The 23,914-nt window shown below is 51.8% G+C and overlaps 1 protein-coding gene across 6 annotated transcripts in view; it reads right to left on the bottom strand.

The window, feature by feature from the left end:
- Positions 1–23,914, bottom strand: part of NCAM1 (neural cell adhesion molecule 1) — a 93,138-nt gene that overhangs the window by 13,549 nt on the left and 55,675 nt on the right. For all 6 annotated transcript variants that reach the window (XM_036397332.2, XM_036397340.2, XM_036397335.2 and 3 more), the window contains 7 exons: positions 19,955–20,105; positions 19,162–19,346; positions 18,739–18,835; positions 17,624–17,794; positions 16,878–17,009; positions 3,961–4,085; positions 2,003–2,183 (listed from right to left, as the gene is read on the bottom strand). In XM_036397332.2, coding sequence (XP_036253225.1) covers positions 2,003–2,183; positions 3,961–4,085; positions 16,878–17,009; positions 17,624–17,794; positions 18,739–18,835; positions 19,162–19,346; positions 19,955–20,105 — 1,042 coding nt within the window. The remainder of the gene's footprint in view (positions 1–2,002; positions 2,184–3,960; positions 4,086–16,877; positions 17,010–17,623; positions 17,795–18,738; positions 18,836–19,161; positions 19,347–19,954; positions 20,106–23,914) is intronic.

Below are 23,914 nucleotides of genomic sequence, written 5' to 3'. Positions count from 1 at the left end.
CAGAGCCTCTTCCCTGCTGCAGCTTGGCAATGAAACCTGTGGGGCTGCACAGCAGAGGAAAAACCAACCTGTCCTGGAAATATTCTCCTCAGAATCTCAGTCTGGGCACCAGGGAACACCTTGGGAGGCCAAAATGACAAAAACCCAGGAGAGAGAGTCACAAAGGCAGCAATAAGCAGGGCACTGCACCAGGACACAGCCCTTGCTGAGGAGCAGCTGAGCTCCAGCTCCTGGGGCAACCCTGCACACCCCAAATCTGCTTTTCCACCTGCAACACCAGAGAGGCAGCCTCAGACCCCAGCTCCTCCTGGGCTCCACACCAAGCTAAGCAAGGAGTAACTGCAGAGAGGCCAGAGAAGTTTCAGCTCTGGTAACAAACTGGCTTTCCCCTGGTTTTTAGTGGGTTCCTGCTCATGTTACATGGATTAAAGGGCTCAGAGGGGGAGCAAGGGTTAGAGCTGCTGAAAATGAGAACCACAGAGTGAGTTAATGAGTTACTGAGGGTCCTTCCACCCAAAACTACGCCCTGTCCAAGCACCCCCAGGCTCTCCTTTGGCCCATCTCCCTCCTCCTCACTGCCAGTCCCACTTTTCCCACTTTTTCACCCATTTCTGTGCTCAACAATGTGCCCCGCCTCAGCCAAGGGGGCTGCAGCATTCCCACAAGGTCTGAGCTGTTCCCTCCAGCCAGGGAATGGGCTCAGGGGAGCAGGGACTGAGTTCTCAGGGAAAGACTGAAGGAAACTCTCTGCTTTCAAGAGAAAACATCAATGAAATCCCATCAGGATGGGCTGGAGCACCAACCCTGCCTGTGCAGGGAGGCCCTGACTCAGCACCCCTGTCTTCAACCACCTCAACTTCAATTTACAGCTACTCCAGCCACACATCCTCAGGTTTTGGTTGCTTTGTGTGGGTTTCCCCACTGCTTTTTTTAAATGTCCACGTGTAGAAAAGAAATCTTAACTGTCCTTTCAACAAATTGCCACAAACTGCTCAGTTCCAGTTTCCCAGCTGAGAGTTCTGCTTGGCTTTTGCAGTAATTGTCCTTATCCCTCACTTTATGAGCACATTAATAAGTGCACTCTGTTTTATGAGCTTCCAGCAGCACCCTAAAGCCTTTGAGTTATTTTTTCCTGATGTCCTCCTCAACACTGAATCATTGCTGTTTGAAAGTCACTGTCATTTGGTAATTTGAACTGAAAAATGCTCAGAGAGAGATCTTTCACTGTAGCCATGATATTTTCTGAAAAATCCTTTCCTTAGGATTTTTTTTCTCCTCTGAAGCTGAGAGGCCTCAGGAACAAAATGCAAACAATGGTTATCTGCTGCTGTGGAATGCAACAGGTGCATCTGGGATTGGGCTCATGTGGTTGTTTCTAATTAATGGCCAATCACAGCCCAGCTGGCTCGGACAGAGTCTGAGCCACAAGCCTTTGTTATCATTCCTTCTTTTTCTATTCTTAGCCAGCCTTCTGATGAAATCCTTTCTTCTATTCTTTTAGTATACTTTTAATATAATATATATCATAAAATAATAAATCAAGCCTTCTGAAACATGGAGTCAGATCCTGGTCCCTTCCCTCATCCTGGGACCCCTGTGAACACGGTCACATTTCACTGCCTTCTCATCCAACTGCCAGCAAACTCCTGATGCCTTTACTCCTCCAGAGATGGACTTGGGAAATCTGCCTTGTGCAGAGCATCACCCTGCAGAGCTGAAGGCCCTACTGGGGTTTAAAACACAAATTCCACTTCCTGCTCTCAGAAAGCTTTTCCTACCCCACACAAGGAGCCACCATTCCCTGGGAGCAGCCAGGCAGGGGTTTCACTCCCACATACCTGCCACAGGTATGCACGCAGCCACGACCCTCAGCCTTGGATGGGGGCACCAACCATGAGAGAATGGGCTGGAAGCAAGCGAGCTCTGGGGGTTACTGGGGCACACGGGGGCAGCTCGGTGGCATTAGGGGGCGGCAGGACCCGGGGGGGCACAGCAGCGGTACCTGGGATCACCGTGGGCTGGGCGGAGGTGCGGAAGGCGTAGTGGGCAGGCTTGGACTTGCCCTGCTGGTTCTCGGCCACCACGTAGACCTCGTAGTCGGCGTTCCAGTCCAGGGACTTCAGCATGACGTGGTCGCTGCCCGACGGCAGCCGGATCTCGGGCTTCCACTCCGAGGAGTGCTTCTGCAGGGAGGGCACAGGGCCACAGTGAGCACTGACTCTGACCCACAGAAAGCTGACTGTGAAAAATGTGTGTTTCTGTGACCCGCAGATTGTGAAAAATGCGTATTTTATTTGACAGGGCAGGGCTGTTATAATGAGCACTGACTCTGTGATGCACAGAAAGTTGATTGTGAAAAAATGCATGATTTATCTGACAGGGCGTGGCTGTCATAATTAGCATTAACTCTATGATCTACAGAAGTTTGATTGTGAAAAATGTGTATTTCTGTAACCCACAGAAAGCTGATTGGGAAAAATGTGCATTTTATCTGACAGGGCATGGTTGTCATTTACTCCGTGATGCACAGAAAGCTGATTGTGAAAAATGCGTATTTTATTTGTCAGGGTGTGGCTGTCATAATGAGCATTAACTCTATGATCTACAGAAGGTTGATTGTGAAGAAATGCATATTTTATTTGACAGGGTGTAGCTGTCATAGTGAGCACTGACTCTGTGATCCACAGAAAGCTGATTGGGAGAAATGTGTATTTTATTTGACAGGCCATTGCTGTCACTGACTCTATGATCCACAGAGAGTTGATTCTGAAAAATGCATATTTTATTTGACAGGGTGTGGCTGTGATAATTAGTATTGACTCTGTGATTCATAGGTGGTTGACTGTGAAAAATGCGTATTTTATGATTGGCTTTTTGCAAATATTAAAATGAACATTATATGTATTATGTTAGAAAGCTATGCTGTGTTAATTTTCTCAACTTTAATTATATTACTATTTTATAACCATTTTATTACTACTAAACTTTTAGAGTTTTAAAAACAAGTGATATCTCCTGTTCATGGCCACTGAGTGTCACTGCATGACAATGATAAACATTGTGAGAAGCTCCGCCCAGGGGGAGGAGCCAAGCGTTCCTAGCTGGATATAGTCTGAGGTTTGGGACACCAGCACGGCCTTTCCACTGCATTTCCCAGAGGAAAGGGAAATCCACTTTTCCACTGGACTTTCAGAGGGAGAAGATCTACACCCTTTTCTCCAGGATCCCTGCTCCAGCAGAACCAGCCCTGGCACTGCAGGAGGGCTGAGCCACAATTCCAATGGTTCTGCTGCCCACACCCTGACCCACAGGGTGTCAGGCTGGGTTCTGACTCTGGCAGTTTTAGTTCACTGCATTGTTTATTTTATTTTTGTTTTCTTCCCTAATAAAGAACTGTTATTCCTGCTGCCACATCTTGGCCTGAGAGCCCCCCTTAATTTCAAATTTATGGCAATTTGGAGAGAGGGGATTTACATTTTCCATTTCAGGGGGGGCTCCTGCCTTCCCTAGCACACACCTGTCTGTTCAGACCAAGACAATTAAGAAACCCATTGCTTTTATAGACAGGTAGATTTAATTGCTCCTCTAATTCAAACGCTACTGGCTAGTTAAGAAACTACTCTTTGGTAAACAGATCTCTGTGACACATTCCACGTGTTCACAATACCAGGATTCACTGAAACCTTCAAATGCTGTTGGGGGGAGAGGCTGAGATGCCAAAGCAGCCTCTCTCCTGCTCAGAATCCTGTTTTCTGAGACAAAATCCCCTCACCTCCTCCTCTCATAATCACTAAATTATTTCCAGACAGCAAAAACTGCAAGTTCTGTTCCTTCCAAAGCACTTCTTCACATCTCAGCACGTCAGATTTAAACCAGGTGAGTGACAGAGATTCCTCCCTTCAACCCATCCCCTCCCAGAGCCCAGGGAGGCCCAGGGGCTCGGGGCTGTCCCACACTTACAGCTTTGTACTTGATCAGGTAGTGCCTGATCGGGGAGCCACCATCGTCCTGCTTGATGACGTTCACCTTGATGGAGTTGCCATCTTCTCCTATGTGACCTTCCAGCTTGGGGGCACTGGGTTCCCCTGCAACGACGGGGCATTCAGGGTTATTTGGGGAAAAAAACAAAAAGCATTGTCAAGGAAAAAGTGCTTGGAAAAATTCAGAAAAATACTTCATCATCCTCAGCTCAGGGTATGAGCCGACCCAGACACAGAGCACGCCGTGTGTCTGAGGTAAATATTTGCCACACCCAAGTGTTTCTTGCATTTGAAACACCAAATTTCCGTTTTTGTGTGTGCTGGAATGGAGTCAGTGTGAAAGAGATCCCCCCTGCCCAAGAAAACCCCAAGGCAAGGAGCAATTCCTGTGCTGTGGAACACCTGGCAGACACCAGGAGGTTCTCTGTGGCTGCTCCTGAGGATGGGATGTACAGAGCACCACTGGGAAGGACCCTGTGCCTCTCACACAGACCCAGGTCTGCACCCTGAATTTGTTTGGGGGTTTTAGAGCTGCTGGACCATTTAAATGAGTGTGAAAACCCCTGAACAGAACCCAGAGCACATCCCCTCACTCAGCCTGCACTGTGCAACTCCAGGGGATGCTGGAGAGCAATTCAGAGAAACCCCTTTGCTCCTCTAGAATAATTTCTCCATTTCTAGGAGAAAAAGGCTATCATGTCCCAGACTGCCACCAGCAGAAAATGGAAATGTCCCTTCCTCCTGCAGGGCACCCTGATTCACATCCCCAGCCCTACAACCCACAGCTCCCACGCTGCTTTTCCTCCCCAGCTCCTCAATTCCTCCATGCCATGGAGGATCCCAGTCCCACCCTGCAGCTCTGATAAAATAGCCAAATACAGAAGGTCTGACTGCAGATTTGCACCCTGGATTTATGGACAGGAAGGTTCATCTCCCACCATCCTTCAGAGGGAATCTGAAGCCCTTTCCCCTCCCTCCCCCCTTTCAAAGGAATATCAGCACAGTTTTTTGGTGAAATACCAATGGGAAAACTGCAAGGAGCTGTGATTGAAGATGAATTCCAGGCTGCAGCACTGCTCCAAGAAGGGAATCAATCCCACTGCAGGAGTGTGGGACACACACATTTGTGTTTAACAACACAGCAGCTCCTCTGACAGATGTAAAGAGGGAACTGTCCTTTTTTCCAGGCTGTTCTGCTTTTCCAAATCCTCTCCTCTGCCTTTATCCCCACTGCAGGGCTCCCACACCCCCTGGATGCTCCAGATGTGGATCCACCCTGGACAATTTCCCAGTGCACACCGAACAGGAAAAGGTGACACAAGTGTGGTTTAAGGCACAGATAGACAGGAAACCTCCATCCTCACCTGGGCACATTGAACACATCAGTTAAACAAGCAGAGATATTTTTTCCTCCATCCCAAAAGACAAACAGCACCACAAAGTCCCTGCTCCTGACTGTGGGGCTGAGGGGCAGGAGCTGCTCTGCAATAATTGTCCTGGTTAGTCACCAATTGTCCTGGTTAGTCACCAATTGTCCTGGTTAGTCACCAGAACTCACAGAAACCAGGAGCCAAAGCCTGGCCCTGCTCTGGGTGAGCCCTGAGCCCCCAGGAGCAGCTGGGCTGAATTCTCAGTGTTTGTGGCAGAGGGGCAGAACAAGAGCAGCATCTCCTCGCTCCCTCCCCACTCCCCATCTCAGAGATGATCATTAATTGATCATTAATGAGCACAGAGATCCCCAAGGGCTGAGGGAACACTGCACTTACAGAATCTGACCTTTCCTCTAACACAGCCTGCATTTTGTTCCCAGTGACTGAGCACTGAGAGTAACAGGAATATCCTCAGAAAAGATGTTTATTCTTGATTTCAAATGTCAGAGATGCTGCTGTACTTTACACACAGCCATTCCCATGATTAATTACCTGCTCTGCTGAAACTTTTCTTGCTTTTCTTCACTTTGAATTATCTAATTTCTAGCTCCTGATTCACTCCTTTCTCCCCCAATAGTTTAAATTCATTTCAGCTTTGAGAAACATTTCTCTTCAAAGAAAAGAACACTCCTAAGTGCTGAAAACCAACAGGTGGAGCAGTGCAAGCCCTGCTAAGGCATAGTTTTCTCTCCAGAAATAAGTGTTTATTTCATTTATCTCAAGCAGGTGGATGCAATCCAGACAGAGGGCTGTAAAATGAAAACTGGGTTAGTGTGTCAAACAGAGGAGGAAGAAGTTTAGTGGAAAAGTTTAGTCCAGCAGATCAGCAACCCTATAATGAGTGAAGATGTGAGTAGCTGCAGAGAGAAGTGGTCAGCAGCAGGACTCATGCTCAGACATGCACGGGCTGCAGGGCAGAACAGCATCCAGGGGTGCTCCATGCTCAGGCAGGCAGGAACCAGCCTGTCCCTCCCTCCTCAGAGCCCTCCCAGCTCTGAAACAGGGGAACCCTCGGGGGACCCCCTTGGCTGCTGCTTCTGCTTGGCTGGCGAGAGCCAGCAGCTCCACAGAGCCCACATCTCCTGCTGCATCACCAAATATCTGATTAAACCCTCTCTGTGCAGGAGGGTGCAGGACCTTGTGCTCCCAGTGATTGAGGCTGATGCTCAAAGCTCCCCCAGGACACTCAGAAAGGAGAAAGCCCCAGGCAGGAGCTCCAGCAGTGAGAGGAGCAGCCTTTGCTGGGCTGGGATCCAGGACAGCCCAGCTCCACAGGAACCCAGGGGCAGTCTGAGCAAGGAAATGAGGACTCTGCTCCAGGCTCCCAAAGCTGCTGGTGGCAGGGGAGCTGAGGGCAGGGCTCGGAGCCATTGCATTTCCAATTTAATTCTCACCCACTCCCTGCTAAGCCATCACACTCTGATCATCTGCTGCTGCAGGGGAGCAGGAAATGTTTCCTGGTATCCTCTGAACCCTTTGGTTTCTCTTCAGGGCTTCCATGTCCTGACACTGCTCTGCTGGATTGCAGAAATTCTGGTTTTTATTGTGTTTTTCAGAGGGTGCCACGAGCACCAGGAGTGGGTGTAACTTGAGGTGGGGAGAAAATGAAAAATCTCTGAGGTTAAATCCATGCCCAGCTGGCAGCAAGGCAAGGTCCTGCATCCTCCCTGTGCTCAGAGAGCAAACCTGGAGAATTCTGCAGCAGAGGAAGGAGGGAAGGGCTGATTTCTGCAATCTTTGAGCACCACGAAACCAGGACTGGGAACAGACACCAGGGAGAGCCTCCAGGAGGGCAAAACCACAGAGAAAGAACAGGCTGGGGTGCACACCAGGGCAGCAAAGAGCAGCAGCAGAAATAAGGAACAAAAGCAGAGGTGCAGAAACGAGACAGGAACATCTCCCACCCTGCTGGGTCCAGCAGAAACGAGACAGGAACATCTCCCACCCTGCTGGGTCCAGCACAGGGAGGAGACAGGACAGGGCTCTCTGTGCATGCAGCCACGTGGGGAGGTTACTGGTGTTAGTTCTGTTTTCCTGGCAAAGCCCAGCCTAAATCCTTTCCTGGCCAGAAAGGTGATTCCAGAAGCCCTGGATTGTCAAAAGCCAATTCCTGCCTGGCTCTCCCAGCTGCTCCTGTGGCTGGGGCAGCAGCAGAGCAGGAGCTTCCCCCCCTGCCCTGCTGGGACTGGGCCCAGGGTGAGGTGTGGCAGTGCCAGGAGCTGCTCTGCAGCACCCCACAGCTGCTGCAGGCTGAGTCCAGCTCAGACAGAGCCAGGCTCAACCATCTGCTGGGGACCAGCAGCTCCTGTGAGCTAAGCTCAGCTTAAAGCCTTGCCAGGCTCAACCATCAGCTCCTTGTTCTCCTGGGGACCAGCAGCTCCGAGGAGCTGAGCTCAGCCTAAAGCCCTGCCAGGCTCAATCATTTGCTCCTCAGCTTAAAGCCCTACCAGGCTCCACCATCTGCTGAGCTGAGCTTAAAGCCTTGCCAGGCTCAATCCTCTCCTCCTTGGTGTGCTGGGGACCAGCAGTTCCCAGGAGCTGAGCTCAGCTTAAAGCCTTGCCAGGCTCAATCCTCTGCTCCTCAGCTTAAAGCCTTGCCAGGCTCAATCCTCTGCTCCTCAGCTTAAAGCCTTGCCAGGCTCAATCCTCTGCTCCTCAGCTTAAAGCCTTGCCAGGCTCAATCCTCTGCTGAGCTCAGCTTAAAGCCCTGCCAGGCTCCCAGAGCCTTGGTGGGAGGAATGAGGGGCTCTGGCAGGAGCCAGATTCTCCCTGTGATGAGATCTGTGTGAGGTCTGGCTCCCACCACAGACTCTGTGTGTGCTGTTTCACAGGATTGCTATGCAGAATTTTAGACAGAGAGAGGATTTTATAACAGCATTTTACAGAGAGAGTATTTCATAACACAGCTCTCATTCTAGCTATGCTTAAGTTTTACTCACAATAAAAAGGGAATTATTTCTTAAATCAAAGTGTGACATACTCCAAATAACCAGATTTCAGAGAATTCAGGGTTATTTTGGAAGGTTACTAAACAGTGTGGATGTGTGCCTAAATGTCTATAGAAATGTGTATTTTATAGGGTCAAAATGCTGCTAAAGCAACAGGGGAGAGGGTGCTCCCAGAATTGAGCCCTCATTTCCCATCAGATTGGAGTCTGTGGTTGGTCCCACAGAGAGGCAAAAGGATTTGGCCTTTGGGGCTCACACCAGAGGATTTTTAGCACCTTCCTAGGGAAGTTCCTTGCTGGACTCTGAGAGTGAAGCAGCAAATGACTGAGCCAGGTGATTTTTTTGGGGTTTTTTTTCCTGTTTTCCCTCCAAGTCTTTTCCAGCTCAATGCAGAGGACTGAAGTCGAGTTCTTCCCATGCAGACAGTGACGAGCAACTCCTCCAAAAAGGCTCAGTGAGATTTTTGGGTTTTTTTGGGGTTTTTTTTTTTGGAATTTGGAGATCCCACAGGGGAATCCTCACCCCAAAAATCTAGGCAACCAATCAGAACAAAGTGTTTTACCTTCTGTTCACCAGCGAGGACGACATCATCAGCACCATGCAAGCCACATGACAAATTCACATGATACGCACGCACATGAGTTTGGTTGAAAGGAAAGTGGAGGAGGTCACATGGAAAATACAAAAAAATTAAAAAACTGATGTAAACAATGGGCAAGGGAAAAAAATCAACAACAGAATTACAGAGTAAATAAAAATAGGAGCAAAATTAAATTAGCCAGCATTTATCAGAAACACTGGGGGGGGGACAGTAAAACCGCCTGGAAAATAAGAATATTAAACCACAGCAAGCACTGAGTTATGGCCTTGTGTTAGGCACAGCTGCGTCACTGCTTAGTCATACAAGGAACAAAAGGGACAAAATCATTGGAGTGAGTGCCAGGACTGCTGGAGGAATCCACCAAACTGCTGGGAAGAAAAAGGGAATTATTGTTATTCTGAGGCAGAGGAGGTGAAAGGGTCACAACCAGCCCAAAAGGAGGACAAACCACAAACCATGGCACCCCACAGTGGTGGGTGTGTGTGTCCTCCCTCTGCAGCACAAACTGCTCCTGATCAACAACAACAACAACAACAACAACTGCAGGAGAGAAAACCCTGCTGAGGGGAACGTGGCCAGGGACACTTCTCATCCAGGAGCCGTGGCTGGATGGGGACAGCGAGGGGATGGGCTGGGCTCTGCCCCAGGACAGGGAATCCATCACTAAAGGGGCTCAGGGACAGGGAATCCATCACTAAAGGGGCTCAGGGACAGGGAATCCATCCCCAATGGGGCTCAGGGAATCCATCCCCAATGGGGCTCAGAGACAGGGAATCCATCCGCAACAGGGCTCAGGGACAGGGAATCCATCACTAAAGGGGCTCAGGGACAGGGAATCCATCCCCAATGGGGCTCAGGGAATCCATCCCCAATGGGGCTCAGGGAATCCATCCCCAAGGGGGCTCAGGGACAGGGAATCCATTCCCAACAGGGTCCAAGGACAGGGAATCCATCCCCAACAGGGTCCAAGGACAGGGGATCCATCCCCAGTGGGGCTCAGGGACAGGGAATCCATCACTAAAGGGGCTCAGGGACAGGGAATCCATCCGCAACAGGGCTCAGGGAATCCATCCTCAATGGGGCTCAGGGAATCCATCCCCAATGGGGCTCAGGGAATCCATCCCCAATGGGGCTCAGGGACAGGGAATCCATCCCCAATGGGGCTCAGGGACAGGGAATCCATCCCCAATGGGGCTCAGGGAATCCATCCCCAATGGGGCTCAGGGACAGGGAATCCATCCACAATGGGGCTCAGGGACAGGGAATCCATCCCCAATGGGGCTCAGGGAATCCATCCCCAGTGGGGCTCAAGGACAGGGAATCCATCCCCAATGGGGCTCAGGGACAGGGAATCCATCCCCAATGGGGCTCAGGGAATCCATCCCCAATGGGGCTCAGGGACAGGGAATCCATCCCCAATGGGGCTCAGGGAATCCATCCCCAATGGGGCTCAGGGACAGGGGATCCATCCCCAGTGGGGCTCAGGGACAGGGGATCCATCCCCAACAGGGTCCAAGGACAGGGAATCCATCCCCAATGGGGATCAGGGACAGGGGATCCATCCTCAATGGGGCTCAGGGACAGGGGATCCATCCCCAGTGGGACCCAGGGACAGGGAATCCATCCCCAATGGGCCCCAGGGGAGGCAGCAGCTGCTGGCAGGGATGGGCAGTGCAGGAATGAGGAAAAATCAGCTGCCAACTCAGCACTGAGCCCGAGCTCCCTTCCCAAATCACTCCAGAACTCCCATTTCTCACCTCTGTCTCACCCTAATGAGGCTACTCCACAGTGCTCTGGTAGTTCCCTGCTAATTTGACGTACAGAGAATTAAACCCTTAATATTTTGGGTGCTTGTCTCTGACAAGATTAAGGGCAGACCATTACTGGGGAGAGAACTGATGGCACAAAATGTAAAATCCATTTGTTACAGCCAAGCCCTCAATCCATTCTCTTCAAACACAGAACTCTGGGCACTGTGAAGGAGGGAGGTTTAGGAGTTGCTGTGAGGTTGCCTGGAAGGAAAATTTGCGTCTTCTGGTCAGGAAGAAACCTCTCCCAACCTGCAGTAAACTCAATATAACCTGAGATTTCACACCAGGCAAGAGAGGCTGCCTATCCTCAGGAAAGGAGCTTTAGGTAAAGATCAAGGGCAGAGTTAGCAGCATAAAGAGAATAAAATGGTTTGGGTTGGAAGGATTATCCAGTCCTAGGCAGAGGCACTTTCCACTAGGTTGCTCCAGGCCCCCTCCAACCTGAAAAAAAATCCCCTTTTTCAAGTGAGCTGAACCATTGCAAGGCAAAGCAGATCCCAGAGTGGAGAGAGCTGCAAGAAAAACGTCAGAACTGGCACAGAACTATTTCCTGGAGCAACCTCCAGAGGGTTAAACCCAAGGAGAGACAGTCCTGAATCTCCTCCATGCCTCCAGACATCTCCCACTGCCACTGATCCCCCTGATCCCCCAGCCCAGACAGCAGCAGAGAGAAGCCTGCAGCCTCCCTGGGTGTCTGTCCCTGCCTCCGTGGTGCCACAGGGCAGCTCTCAGTCCGTAATCGCTGCTGCTCTCCCTCCCTGAGCCCTGGAGAGCCAGGGCAGGGCACAGATCCCTCCCAGCAGCAGCAGCAATGAAATGATGCAGAGCATCTGCCCCGTGCCGCTGCCCTTTCCCTGCTGCTGAATTCCTCATTTCCACAGGCTGCAGCACAGCCCAGCAGAGCCATGTGGGCAGTGCTGGCACAAATGCAGCGTGCACACAAACAACAGCCCTGCTCCTGCTCACAGCCCGAGCCCCAGGGCAGGGAGAAAGGGAAACTTCCCCCTCCTCCTCCTCCTCCCCACACGCAGCCCCCACACCAACCAAGCTGTGGGAAATGTTTATCATTCATTAGCTCTTAGCAGCTTTTCTGGGTGAAGATTCTTTTTTCTTTCAGAACAAGCTGTTCTGTAAAACATGACCCCAGGTTTTCCCTCCAAGGGAAGCTGTGTGCAGCCCACACAGGAGCAGCCAGGAGGGCGTCTCTGCCTGCTGAGGGATGAAGGATGAGGAGCAGAGCCTGCCCTTCGGCCTCTCCAGCCCGTCCTCCAAGGCTGACAGGAATGAAAAGGTCTCTTCAGCCCCTGAGTGCAGCAGGGACTGGGGTTTGGCATTTGGAAATGAAAATTACTGCATGAGGAACACACTGCTGTGGCCACTGGCAGGTAAAGGACATTTAAAGTCACCTGCGAGACCATGAAACGTGCCAGTCATAAATGCCTTCATTAGAATTAATTATAAATTCCTTTGGCTGGCCACACTGTCCTCTCCCTCCATCCCAACCCCAAGATCATCCCACACTTCATGCCTGGGGTGTTTTCCATTCAGAAAACCATTCCTAGCCAGGTCAGGTAAACACCTCAGTGACCACAGACACACTCTGGGTTATTGCAAGGCACAAAAAGAGCATTTAGCTTGGCAGAGACCATCGGTGACTCAAACCACACACATGCACCAGGGAACTCAGATCCTCACTGAGGGCTTTTCCTCTCCCTTGACCACCCAACCGAGGCAGGCTGAATCCAGTTCCCATCTCAGACATGGAACTTTCTGGAAGCCTGAGGCCTCTTTTAAGGCAAGCAGGGCCCTGGGATCTCTCCTGCAGGGTATTTTACCTCCTCATTTGCATCTTCTTCCAGCACCCAATATCCCTCATTTTAATATCAACTGTATCTCCCTATATTCAAAGCAAACAGAGCAAGGCAGGGCAGCAAGAAAATGATTTCATGCACTTGCCTTTTGCAAAGGCAGCTGCAACACTAAAATGGGGAGGGTGAAAGGAAAACATTCCTTTTGGAAAGGATGATTTAGGGGGGGGTTATTCCTCTTTCTCTCCCTCTCTGTGCTTTTTCTGAGCCTTTTATTCCCATTTTTCAGCCCGTGCTTGGCAGAGAAGGGGGAAGAGGGGCAGCATGCTGGGCTGTGAACATGCTCACACGGCACACTGCTGCCAGCAGCCAGCCCAGGGTGCCCCAGAGCCCTGGGACTGGGGGATCCAGGGCTCCAGCAGCCCCCAGAGCAGGGCCAGCAGCCCCAGGTACTCACTCAGGGCCACGGGGCTCAGGGATGCAGCAGCCGGAGCTGGGGTTGCTATGGAAACACAAGGATGCACAGGCTGGGAACCAGGGCAGGGGTCAGGAGGAGGGGACTGAGGGGGACACCTGGCCTGGGAGGCAGGGCTGTGTCACCCAGGGAGCTGCAGAAATCCTGCCAAGCCCTGCTGCAGGGAGAGGGGTCCTGGCAGCCCCAGGGAATGAGGAGATGTGGGACACGGGGTGATTGCAGTGCTGTTTGCACATGAAAGTATTTTGGCACCAAACCCGGGAGATGAGGAGATGTGGGGTGATTGCAGTGCTGGTTTGGGGTGATTGCAGTGCTGGTTTGTACATAAAGGTATTTTGGTACCAGCCCAGGAGATGTGGGATGTGGGATGATTTGCAGTGCTGGTTTGGGGTGACTGCAGGGCTGATTTGGGGTGACTGCAGGGCTGGTTTGTTCACAAAGGTATTTTGGTACCAGCCCAGGAGGTGAGGAGATGTGGGGTGACTGCAGTGCTGGTTTGGGGTGACTGCAGGGCTGGTTTGGGGTGACTGCAGGGCTGGTTTGTACATAAAGGTATTTTGGTACCAGCCTCAGGAGATGTGGGGTGTGAAATGTGGAATATGGGGTGATTGCAGGGCTGGTTTGGGGTGATTGCAGGGCTGGTTTGTACCCAAAGGTATTTTGGTACCAGCCCCAGGAGATGTGGGGTGTGAAATGTGGGATATGGGGTGACTGCAGGGCTGGTTTGTACATAAAGGTATTTTGGAACCAGCCCCAGGAGATGTGGGGTGAGAGATGTGGGATGTGGGATGATTTGCAGTGCTGGTTTGGGGTGACTGCAGGGCTGGTTTGGGGTGACTGCAGGGCTGGTTTGTACCCAAAGGTATTTTGGAACCAGCCCCAGGAGATGTGGGGTGAGAGATGTGGGATATGGGGTGATTGCAGGGCTGGTTTGGGGTGACTGCAGGGCTGGTTTGCACCCCAAGGTATTTTGGTACCAGCCCCACACACGGTCTGCTCTCTTTGAACACTTTTGGGTTCAACCCTGTCCTCCTCCAGCCTTTGTTTGGCTGCAGATTTGTAAGGAAAAGGAAATGAAGAAAAGCAGCAAATGGTTAAAATGAAAATACAAACCCAGGTCAACTCAGACACTCTTCCAATCTCCAGAATTCTCATCTGCGCCACTACAATCCATAATTATCACTAATTACCTCATGGAGAGGCCCTCTAAGACAGACAGAAACTTCTTTTTCTTACTGAGGGAAATTAAATAAATCAAAATGACTTCAGACTTATCCCAGCAGGCATTAAAAATTGTGTCAGGTTCTACATTCAGACAGAGACTTTAAATAATAGGGCAAGGAAAACAAATGGGGGCCTTGGTTAATCTGAGCTGTAAAGTTCCTGAGACATCTCTGTGACCTTCAAATCTCACTTGAGGGGACAAAAATTCCTGCCTGTCCGTCTGTCCATCCATCCTTCCCCTTCCTGCTCCCCTACACCCAAGCTTTGGTCCAATGCAATCTTTTAGAGGAAATGGCGCAAGTAGGATTAAAAATCTGGGTTAAAAATAAAAATTTAAAAAAAAAATTAATAAAAATATTAAAAAATCCTCTCCTGTTTTTCACTTCAGGAATCTCAAAGAAGCTTCTTCAAGCTTGTCCTTGTAATCTTGGGAGTAGCAGCAGCTCCCCACAGGGATGCATGGATAAATGGAATAATGCTCACTGGGATAAAGAGGTTTTTTAGCTCCATTGATCAGGTTTGATTGGAAAGGCACAAAGCTATGGAGCCATCCCCACTTTTCACTCACAATTACACAAATCCATCACATTCCTGACTCATTTTGCATGGGAAGTGGGGAACATGCCATTTTAAAAAATTTAGTATGAGGTTTATTTATTTAATCACACAATCTACACAAGTGTTGGAAGACTGCCCAATGGTAAAATCATTAGTGAGAAGAGGAAAAAAAATTGAATTTTTTTCCTTCCATTTTGTGCTTTCAATATTGTGGAGATATTCAAAATGTTGAAGTTTTTGGTTGGCTCTGGTCTAAACCAGATCTGCAATTTGGCTGAATTGATTTCCCTGAATGATCTCAGTATCATTAAAATTGAACTGGTTTTAATGGGTTCATAAATATGGAGCCTTCCACTACTCCGCTCTGAGTCAACAAGCTAACTATTATTATTTTTATTATTATTATGATTAGATAATCACTACATTAAATATTCCAACTGCATGCTGTAGAGCACAGACAAAGAGTTAACCCCAGTTCTGTTCTAAACAAGAGCAGAGTGGCTACTCCAGAGTCAGTGTGGTTAGGAAATGAACACTACCAGTTACTCCAGTCCTACAGCCCCTGAGAGGAAAAAGGTGCTAAATTAAAAGCTGGAAGTGTTAGAGGAACACTCTAAAAACACAAAAAGAGAGAGTGAAAGAAATGCAGAGAGCACTTACGTGGGTGAGGGATGCCTGCAGTTTATCCATGGATGGGACACAGACCAAAAACGAAATAAAAAGACAGAAATAGACACACACAAACAAAAAAAAAAAAATAAATGTAGAAGATGTGAGGAGACAGAGAATATGGAGCTGGAAAATCAGCATCCCAGGTGTGCCCTGCTCAGAAGGGATCTGGGCACAGCTCAGGGGACTCCAGACATGCTCGGGGTGGGCAGAGACAGCCCTGGGTGCAGCACAGGGGCCTGGGGAGAGAATTCAGCACAGGGGTCTGAGAGAGAATTCAGCACAGGGGTCTGAGAGAGAATTCAGCACAGGGGTCTGAGAGAGAATTCAGCACAGGGGTCTGGAGAGAGAATTCAGCACAGGGGTCTGGAGAGAGAATTTAGCACAGGGGTCTGAGAGAGAATTCAGCACAGGGGTCTGAGAGAGAATTCAGCACAGGGGTCTGGAGAGAGAATTCAGCACAGGGGTCTGGAGAGAGAATTCAGCACAGGGGTCTGAGAGAGAATTCAGCACAGGGGTCTGGAGAGAGAATCCAGCACAGGGGTCTGGAGAGAGAATTCAGCACAGGGGTCTGAGAGAGAATTCAGCACAGGGGATCAGAGAGAATTCAGCACAGGGGTCTGGAGAGAGAATTCAGCACAGGGGTCTGAGAGAGAATTCAGCACAGGGGTCTGGAGAGAGAATTCCAGCTCAGGGCTGGGAACAGCAGTCAGGGCTGGGTGCAGGAGCAAAGGGACAGAACCAGGTCAAACACCTCTCCCTGCCTGCTCTGGTCACACCTGCCCTGCCCACTCCACCTTCCATCCCCTCCTCCTGCTCTCCTTCCCACCCTGAAGAGCTCCCTGGGGTTTAACTCTTCCCTGGAGCAGGAGGACAGTGCTGGGCCACAGCAGAACATGGAAATGGCCCGGGCAGAGCAGAGAAGAGCCTGAGGAATCCATGGAATCCCCTCCAGAGCTGCAGGGGCATCTCAGAGCAGCATGTGCAGAACAGAGCAGCCCTCCCTCCTTCACCTTCCACAGTCCACAGCCAGTCCCGGGCTGAACACCTCAATGTGGAAAACAAACCTTGTGACACTGACATCACACTCTCTGTGACCAAAACCCTTCTCAGCTGCTTTTCCTCATTAAAATTCTCCTTGACAGCCCCTTCTCCTTGGCACCACACCAAGGCTGAACCGCAAACACCAACCAGCGCACACGGAACAGCTCCTCCCTTCAAAGAAACCTTTGAATTACCAGCAAAACCCACCCCAGCCCAAACCCACAGAGAAACCAGAGGGTGCAGCGAGGTCTGTGAGAGAGAAGAGGTGAGATCCATGCACGGAGAGGCTGCAGGGAGCAGCAGGGGAGCCTGGGCTGGGCTGTACTTACGAACTGGCTGCGTCTTGAACTCGGCGGGCGGGCTGAGCTCCCCCACGCCCTTGCCATTGACTGCTGACAGCCTCACTGCATAGGTGGTCTCAGGCTTCAGCCCCGTGATGGTCACTGTCCCTTCCACGCTGGCTGCGGGGAGAAAAAGCACAGAAAAGCTCAGGGCTCAAAGAAAGAAATGAACAAAGTTTGTTTGTCCCCCATGCGGGGAGAAAAGGGATTAATAGACCTGGCTCTAGCTGGGATCACAGCACTGCAGTGGGGAATAAAATAAGAATTTCAGCTCCACATGGGATTGGTGGTGGAGGATTAAGCTCTGGAACAGAACTCTCCCTCTTACAACCCTCCCCAAATCAAAATTATTTTGCTTCATTTGACTCCAAAATGGATTTTGTGCCACAAGCACTGCTATAGATCACCTCAACAGGACGGCTTTGCTGCTGGAATAGCAGAGTTTATTGTCCAAGGGGGACCAAGGGGTGACAGATGAGGGTCCAAAAGCCTCCTGTGGGAAGCAGCAAGTGAAAACTGTAATTCCAACACAGGGTTCTTGACCTCTCAGCAAAGCCCAACCCTCATTTCCAGTTGAAAATTCCACATGTCCCTCACAGCAAATGCTCAAAATGTAAAAATGTTTAAAAACTTGTCTGGAGCCTCCAGCCTGAACCCTCCACCCTCCCTGGACAGCAAAGTCCATGTTTTTCAGCGCTGGTGGGGAAGGAACCAGTTTTTATTGTGACTCCTACCTTCCTTGGCATCGTAGAGCCTGGAGTGCCAGTCCCCCTCGCCCAGGGCCCTCCACTCCGCCTTGTACCTGAGGATGGGCACCCCGCCCGTGGCCTCGGGCTCCTCAAACTCCACCTGGGCGCTGCTGGAGTAGGGCTCCACCCTGCCGATGGAGGGCGACGAGGGCGTGTCTGGGGACAAGGGACAGCAGCGGTGAGACACGAGCTGGGCACACCCCGCAGCCCCTGGGCTCACACAGCACAGGACAGGGCTGGGGCTGAGCCTCTCAGGGGGGTTAGGCAGATTTAAAGATGTTAATTAGTGCACAGATGTTAATTTTGTCTCCTCTCTAAGAGGGTGGAGACTCCCAGTCCTTTCTCCAAAAGGGAACAACCAGGGCAGTGCAGCAAAATTATCCTGGATGCCACTCCGTCCCCAGTGTCCCCTCCACAGGGCTCTGAGTTCTGCATGTCCCTCTGTCCCCAGTGTCCCCTCCACAGGGCTCTGATTTCACTCTGTCCCCAGTGTCCTTTCCACTCCTGGGTGTCACTCTGTGCCCTCTGTCCCCTCCACAGGGCACTGCAGAGCTCCATGGTGGGAATCTATAAAATCACAGGGTTTTGGGAAAGCTGCAAAAGGCCTCAGAGACAGCAGAGCTATGACTGGAGCTGAGCAGTAGCCATGAGATTGGTCAGCAGAGAAATTATGTAAGAAGCAGAAAAGACAAATAGAACAACGGTTTGTGTATTAATGCTTGGCTAGAATGACTCCCTAAGCTGCAGAAAAGTTTCTCTAGTGAAATATTAGGAAGTTTTAAGCTTAGTAATTGAGCTTAATAATCCCCAGATGTGCCCTGGAGCCCTCCCAGGCTGGCCCAGCTCTGAGATCCTGCAGCTCAGCTGCTCTCAGGGGTTTTGCTGAGCTGGGGTGCCCAAATCCGAGATCACAGCTCTGCCCAAGCACCCTGGGAGCACAGGCAAGAACAAACCCCTGGGGAAACGAGGGGCCAGAGATGCTGAGCAGCTCCAAGGCAGCAGGGAATGTGTGAACAGCCTCTCTGAAGGCAGGAGCTGCTGTCAGGAGCCAGCAGAGCAGGGCCCCCGTGTCACCCACCCTGGGTGCCCTCCCTGCTCACCTGCCTGCACCAGGATGAACTCGGAGGACTCCTGCCCGATGCGGTTCACGGCCGTGCAGTTGTAGTTCCCGAAGTCATTCTCTGAGTCTGGGGTCACCTGTGGGGGCGAGGAGGGCTCAGCTGGGATCACAAAACCCTTTCCACTCTGCCAAGGCACCTGAGTTTAGCTGGGGAGAAGCTACAATAAAATCCAGGTGTTTGTGCTCCCAGGGCAGTGGGCACAAAGCAGAGGCAGGCAGGGGCTGTCTCTTCTGCTACCTGATTTTCTTTTTCCTCCATTTCCTGCTCCTCTTTACCTTCCACAACCTGATTTTCTCAGAATTTATAAGCCAGAAACACCACCCCAACTTCACTTCTACCAAGGAGACCAGACTGAACTCCTTCATCATCACTTTTCTGATGGCACTCCTGGCTTTTCCTCACCTCCAGGTAACTTGCTGAGGGGGTGTTGTAGATCTTGATGTTGCTGTAGTTGGAGCTGGGGAGCAGCTGCCCATCCCGGAACCAGGAGATGACAGCGCTGGGGTAGGCAAACACCTCACAGGTGATGTTCACCTGGTTTCCTTCCCAGGTGTACACGGCCACAGGGCCCTGCAGCTTGGGGGCATCTGAAAGACACATTGAGGAAGAAAATTGGAGCCAGCCGAGCTCCCAAAAAAAGCCTCCCTGTAAGGATCCCTTGGCTGGAGTCCACCTCAATGCGGGAAAGGGAATCTAATGTGGGAAAGGGGAGCTGTCCTCTCCTGCAGGGCATGGGGAACATCTCCTGCTGAAGGGCACCAAGAGAAGGGCAGGAGCACACAGCAGCATGGGGCTGGGAAGGTGCTCCAGAGGAGAATTTGACTCCCAACAAATGGGACTGCAGCAGATCTGTGGTGAGCTGCAAAGAAGACCCAGGCACAGAGAACATCCTGAAACCTCTCAGATGGAGGCTTTCACCAGCCTGAGCTGCTTCTCAACTACAGAGAGAGTTATTGCAGCCTCTGACTTGTAATTAATTTCTCTTTCCTTTCATCACTGTGCTACAGCCCTTTGTAATGGTGATGAATGGACTATCTACCTGACCTTTTTTTTCCTTATATAATATAAATTGGTTTTTGGTTTAAATGAAAACACTTCTCACCCTCTGCACCCTCACCCTCAGCAGCACCCAGGGGAGGGAACAGGGAACACAGGGAGGGAACAGGGAAGGAATCAGCCCCCCCAGGGCACTTACACTGCACCTCCAGGTACATGGCCTGCGAGTCCTGGCCGATGGTGTTGCTGGCAGTGCAGATGTACTCGCCCGCGTCCGTGTACTGGATGTCCTTGAGCGTCAGCGAGGAGACGCGAGCGTGGCTGCGCACCACGATCCGCCCGTCCAGCGTCTGCGACAGCACAGCCCGTCAGGGCGGGGGGCAGGGCACAGGGCACACAGCACACAGGACAGCCCCTCAGGGCAGGGGCAGGGCACAGAGCACAGAGCACACAGCACAGGGCACACAGCACAGGGCACACAGCACACGGCACAGGGCACACAGCACAGGGCACACAGCACAGCCCCTCAGGGCACAGAGCACACAGCACAGGGCACACAGCACAGCCCATCAGGGCACAGAGCACACAGCACAGGGCACACAGCACAGCCCGTCAGGGCAGGGCACAGAGCACAGGGCACATAGCACAGCCCATCAGGGCACACAGCACAGCCCATCAGGGCAGGGCACAGAGCACAGGGCACACAGCACAGGGCACACAGCACAGCCCGTCAGGGCACAGAGCACACAGCACAGCCCATCAGGGCAGGGCACACAGCACAGGGCACAGAGCACAGGGCACACAGCACAGCCCGTCAGGGCACACAGCACAGGGCACACAGCACAGCCCATCAGGGCACAGAGCACACAGCACAGCCCGTCAGGGCAGGGGGCAGAGCACAGGGCACACAGCACAGCCCATCAGGGCACACAGCACAGAGCACAGCCCCTCAGGGCACAGAGCACACAGCACAGGGCACAAAGCACAGCCCATCAGGGCACAGGGCACAGAGCACAGCCCCTCAGGGCAGGGCACACAGCACAGGGCACACAGCACAGCCCATAAGGGCAGACAGCACAGGGCACACAGCACAGCCCCTCAGGGCACACAGCACAGCCCATCAGGGCACACAGCACAGCCCCTCAGGGCAGGGCACACAGCACAGCCCCTCAGGGCACACAGCACAGCCCCTCAGGGCACACAGCACAGCCCCTCAGGGCAGGGCACACAGCACAGGGCACACAGCACAGCCCCTCAGGGGCAGCCCTGGGCACCCAGGGACACCCCAGCAGGGCACCCAGCCTGCCCTGGGATGGCACCCAGCCTGCCCTGGGATGGCACCCAGCCTGCCCCTGCCCCTGGCAGCCCCAGCGTCTGTGACAGCAGCACAGCCCGTCAGGGGCAGCCCTGGGACACACAGCCTGCCCTGGCAGCCCCAGGACAGCCCCAGAAGGGCACACAGCCTGTCAGGGCAGGGCACACAAACTGCCCTGGGATGGCACACAGCCTGCCCCTGCCCCTGCCCGCCCCAGGAGGGCACACAGCCCGTCAGGGCAGGGCACACTGACTGCCCCAGCTGGGCACACAGCCTGCCCCACAATGGCATATTCCCAGCCCCAGGGCACCCCCGGGATGGCACACACCATGCCCTAGGATGGCACAAACCCTGCCCCAGGATGTGACACCCCCTGGCTGAGCCAGCCCCCAGCACTGCAGATCCCTCACCTGAGGCCAGGTGAGAGCAGCAGGGGCAGCCCCTGTCACTGCGTGTGCAGTGGCTCAGAGCACTCAGGGGAAGGGGGAACATCAGAAGAAGGAGCAAAGTCTCAGCTCCCACACGGCTGAGAACACCACACAAACTGAGAACAAAGCTTCTCCCCAGGGTGGGAAATGCAGAGATCCAGCTCTGGTTAAAAAGTTTTGCCAGCGAGCAAAGAGGAAAAAAAAAAAAAGAAAAGAAAAGAAAGGAAACCTCCCCAAAAGCTCCCAGACAGAGACAGAGAACCCAGCCCTTCCTGTCCTCCCAACAATACTGGTTTTATCTCAGTGCCCCTGAAATGGGGAAGGAAGATCAGATCCAGAGCTCAGAGCTGAATCAGGCAAAAAGGAAGCTCAGAACTTCCACCTGAACGTGGCACAGCAAGAGAGGAAAGGGCAGGGAAGAGGGCAAGAAAGCCTCTAGAGTCAGCCTTGCCCCAAGAAAATTCCAGAACCATTTCCCACACCAAGAGAGTGTGGGGATGCCACTGACAGAGAGAAACAAGGAATGCAAAATCCCCGGGGACTGCCAAGGGACTGCACCCACCCAGCCACCCCAGGCTGGCTTCCCTCTCCAGTTTGTCACCAAATCCATGAAAACACAAAGCCAGGGACTCCCCTCTCCCTCCTGCTGCTCCTGCCTCAGCCTGGAAGCACCAACTCCCTCCTGTAATTTCTGATTTTGCAGCACAAACACCAGGGAGTAAATCTGGCACTGTCAGGGCTGTGCCTGCTGCTGCATCCTGCCACCCTCCAGGAGCATCTGTTTCCTTGCAAGGTGCAGGACAAGTGCTGATAAATGAGTAAAACCCTGAGGATTTCCAACAGCCAAGTGCACAAAAAGCATCTCTGGTGTCTCAGATCTCTGGGCCTGAGCCTCTCTCTGTGCTGAGACAGGCAAAGCTTCTACAAATAAATCTCCTTTGTCACCTCAGTTAGCTCCAGCACCAGCTCATGGGCACCAGGCCAATTTCAAATGCATGAAAATAGCATCTTTTGATAACACACAAACAACTGGGTGTATTTCTCTCCTCTCCCCTGCAATTCCCTGCTGCAATCCCTGGCCAGTGCCACGAGCCACAGACTCCATCCCTGCCCTGGAGCAGTTATTCCATGGACATGTGGTGCTGTGGGCATCATTTCAGAGCCTGGCATGAAGCTGCTGTGCTGCCACACCACTAAAACCTGCTTTTATCTCACTGCCCTGCTCTCCTTCTGTCTGAGTCTGGATTTCCCTCCCAAGCCCAGCTCATTCCAGCAGCACCAGCACTCCAGACCTGGGAATATTCTCAATATTTGTCTCTGGGACCTCACCCAGAAGAGTGGAAAGGACAAAACACCGGTGTGGGATCACCAGAGGTGATTCTAGAAAAGGCACTTTTACACCCAAATGGCTCCTGCCTTTCTCCCACCCCAAAGGAGAGCCAGGGAATCGTGGTCAGGGAGGATTCCATGAGCAATGCCACTCATTCTGAAAATAAAGCTTGGGGTTTTTAATGCAGGAAGGCAAAAGGGAAGAAAAAGAGAGATCAGGAAGAACACTCTAAGGAAGAGAACAAGGCCTAGCCAAGAAAGCACACTGAGGTTTTCTCTCTCCCTGCTGCAGCAGACAGGACAGGCAGGAATTTGGGAGCCAGATGCTGACATCTGCAACCCTTTTACTCAAATCCCCCAACTGCAAGGATCCAAATAACAAACTCCTAGTGCTGGGGAGAGCAGCTCGGTGGATCACTCCTCAGAACAGAGCAGGATGTTCTCTCTATTGCCAATTATTGCAATTTATCTTATTGCAGGCATTTCCCCCAAATTCTGGCCATGCCCTGGGGCACAGCCACTGTGATCAGAGCTCAGGGCCAGAGGGGGAGAGCAGAGACAAATAAACTGCATTTATCCCCTGCCCTTCACCTTCTGGAGCTTTCAGCTTTCCCAAACAAGGGATAAATTCTGCACAGTCCTGCCTGCCCCTCACTCCCACACCCCCACAAACCCCTGAAAACCCCAACCCAGGCAGGAATTGCACTGAGGAAGAGGAGGGGTCTCTCCTTGCTCTGTGCTTGCAGAGCAGTGTTTGATATTTGCATTTAACTGCAGCCCTGAATGCTCCTAATGCTGCACCCATTCCCAGTCACCAGTCTGGGGTGTCACTGGGGGTACCCAGAGATGCTGCCAGGACTGACTCCACCTCCTAACCCGAAATTCCTTCAGTAAAAGTGAAATATTTAATGCCAAACATTCCCTGACCTTCCTTTTGCTGCTGGAATCCACTGCTAAAAGCCCCCAGGCAACTTTAAAGCAATTTAAAAGCAATTTTAGAGAGATGCCCTGCACCCCGCTGGGGTATTTTAAGACACAGAGGCAGTAAGAAATTTAGAGACAGCAAACTTAATAGTATTAGTGCTCA

Source organism: Molothrus ater, chromosome 22 (genome assembly GCF_012460135.2).
Source record: "Molothrus ater isolate BHLD 08-10-18 breed brown headed cowbird chromosome 22, BPBGC_Mater_1.1, whole genome shotgun sequence".
NCBI classification, from domain to species: domain Eukaryota; kingdom Metazoa; phylum Chordata; class Aves; order Passeriformes; family Icteridae; genus Molothrus; species Molothrus ater.
Note: the sequence above shows the minus strand (reverse complement) of the source record. Positions and strands in the feature narration are given on the sequence as shown.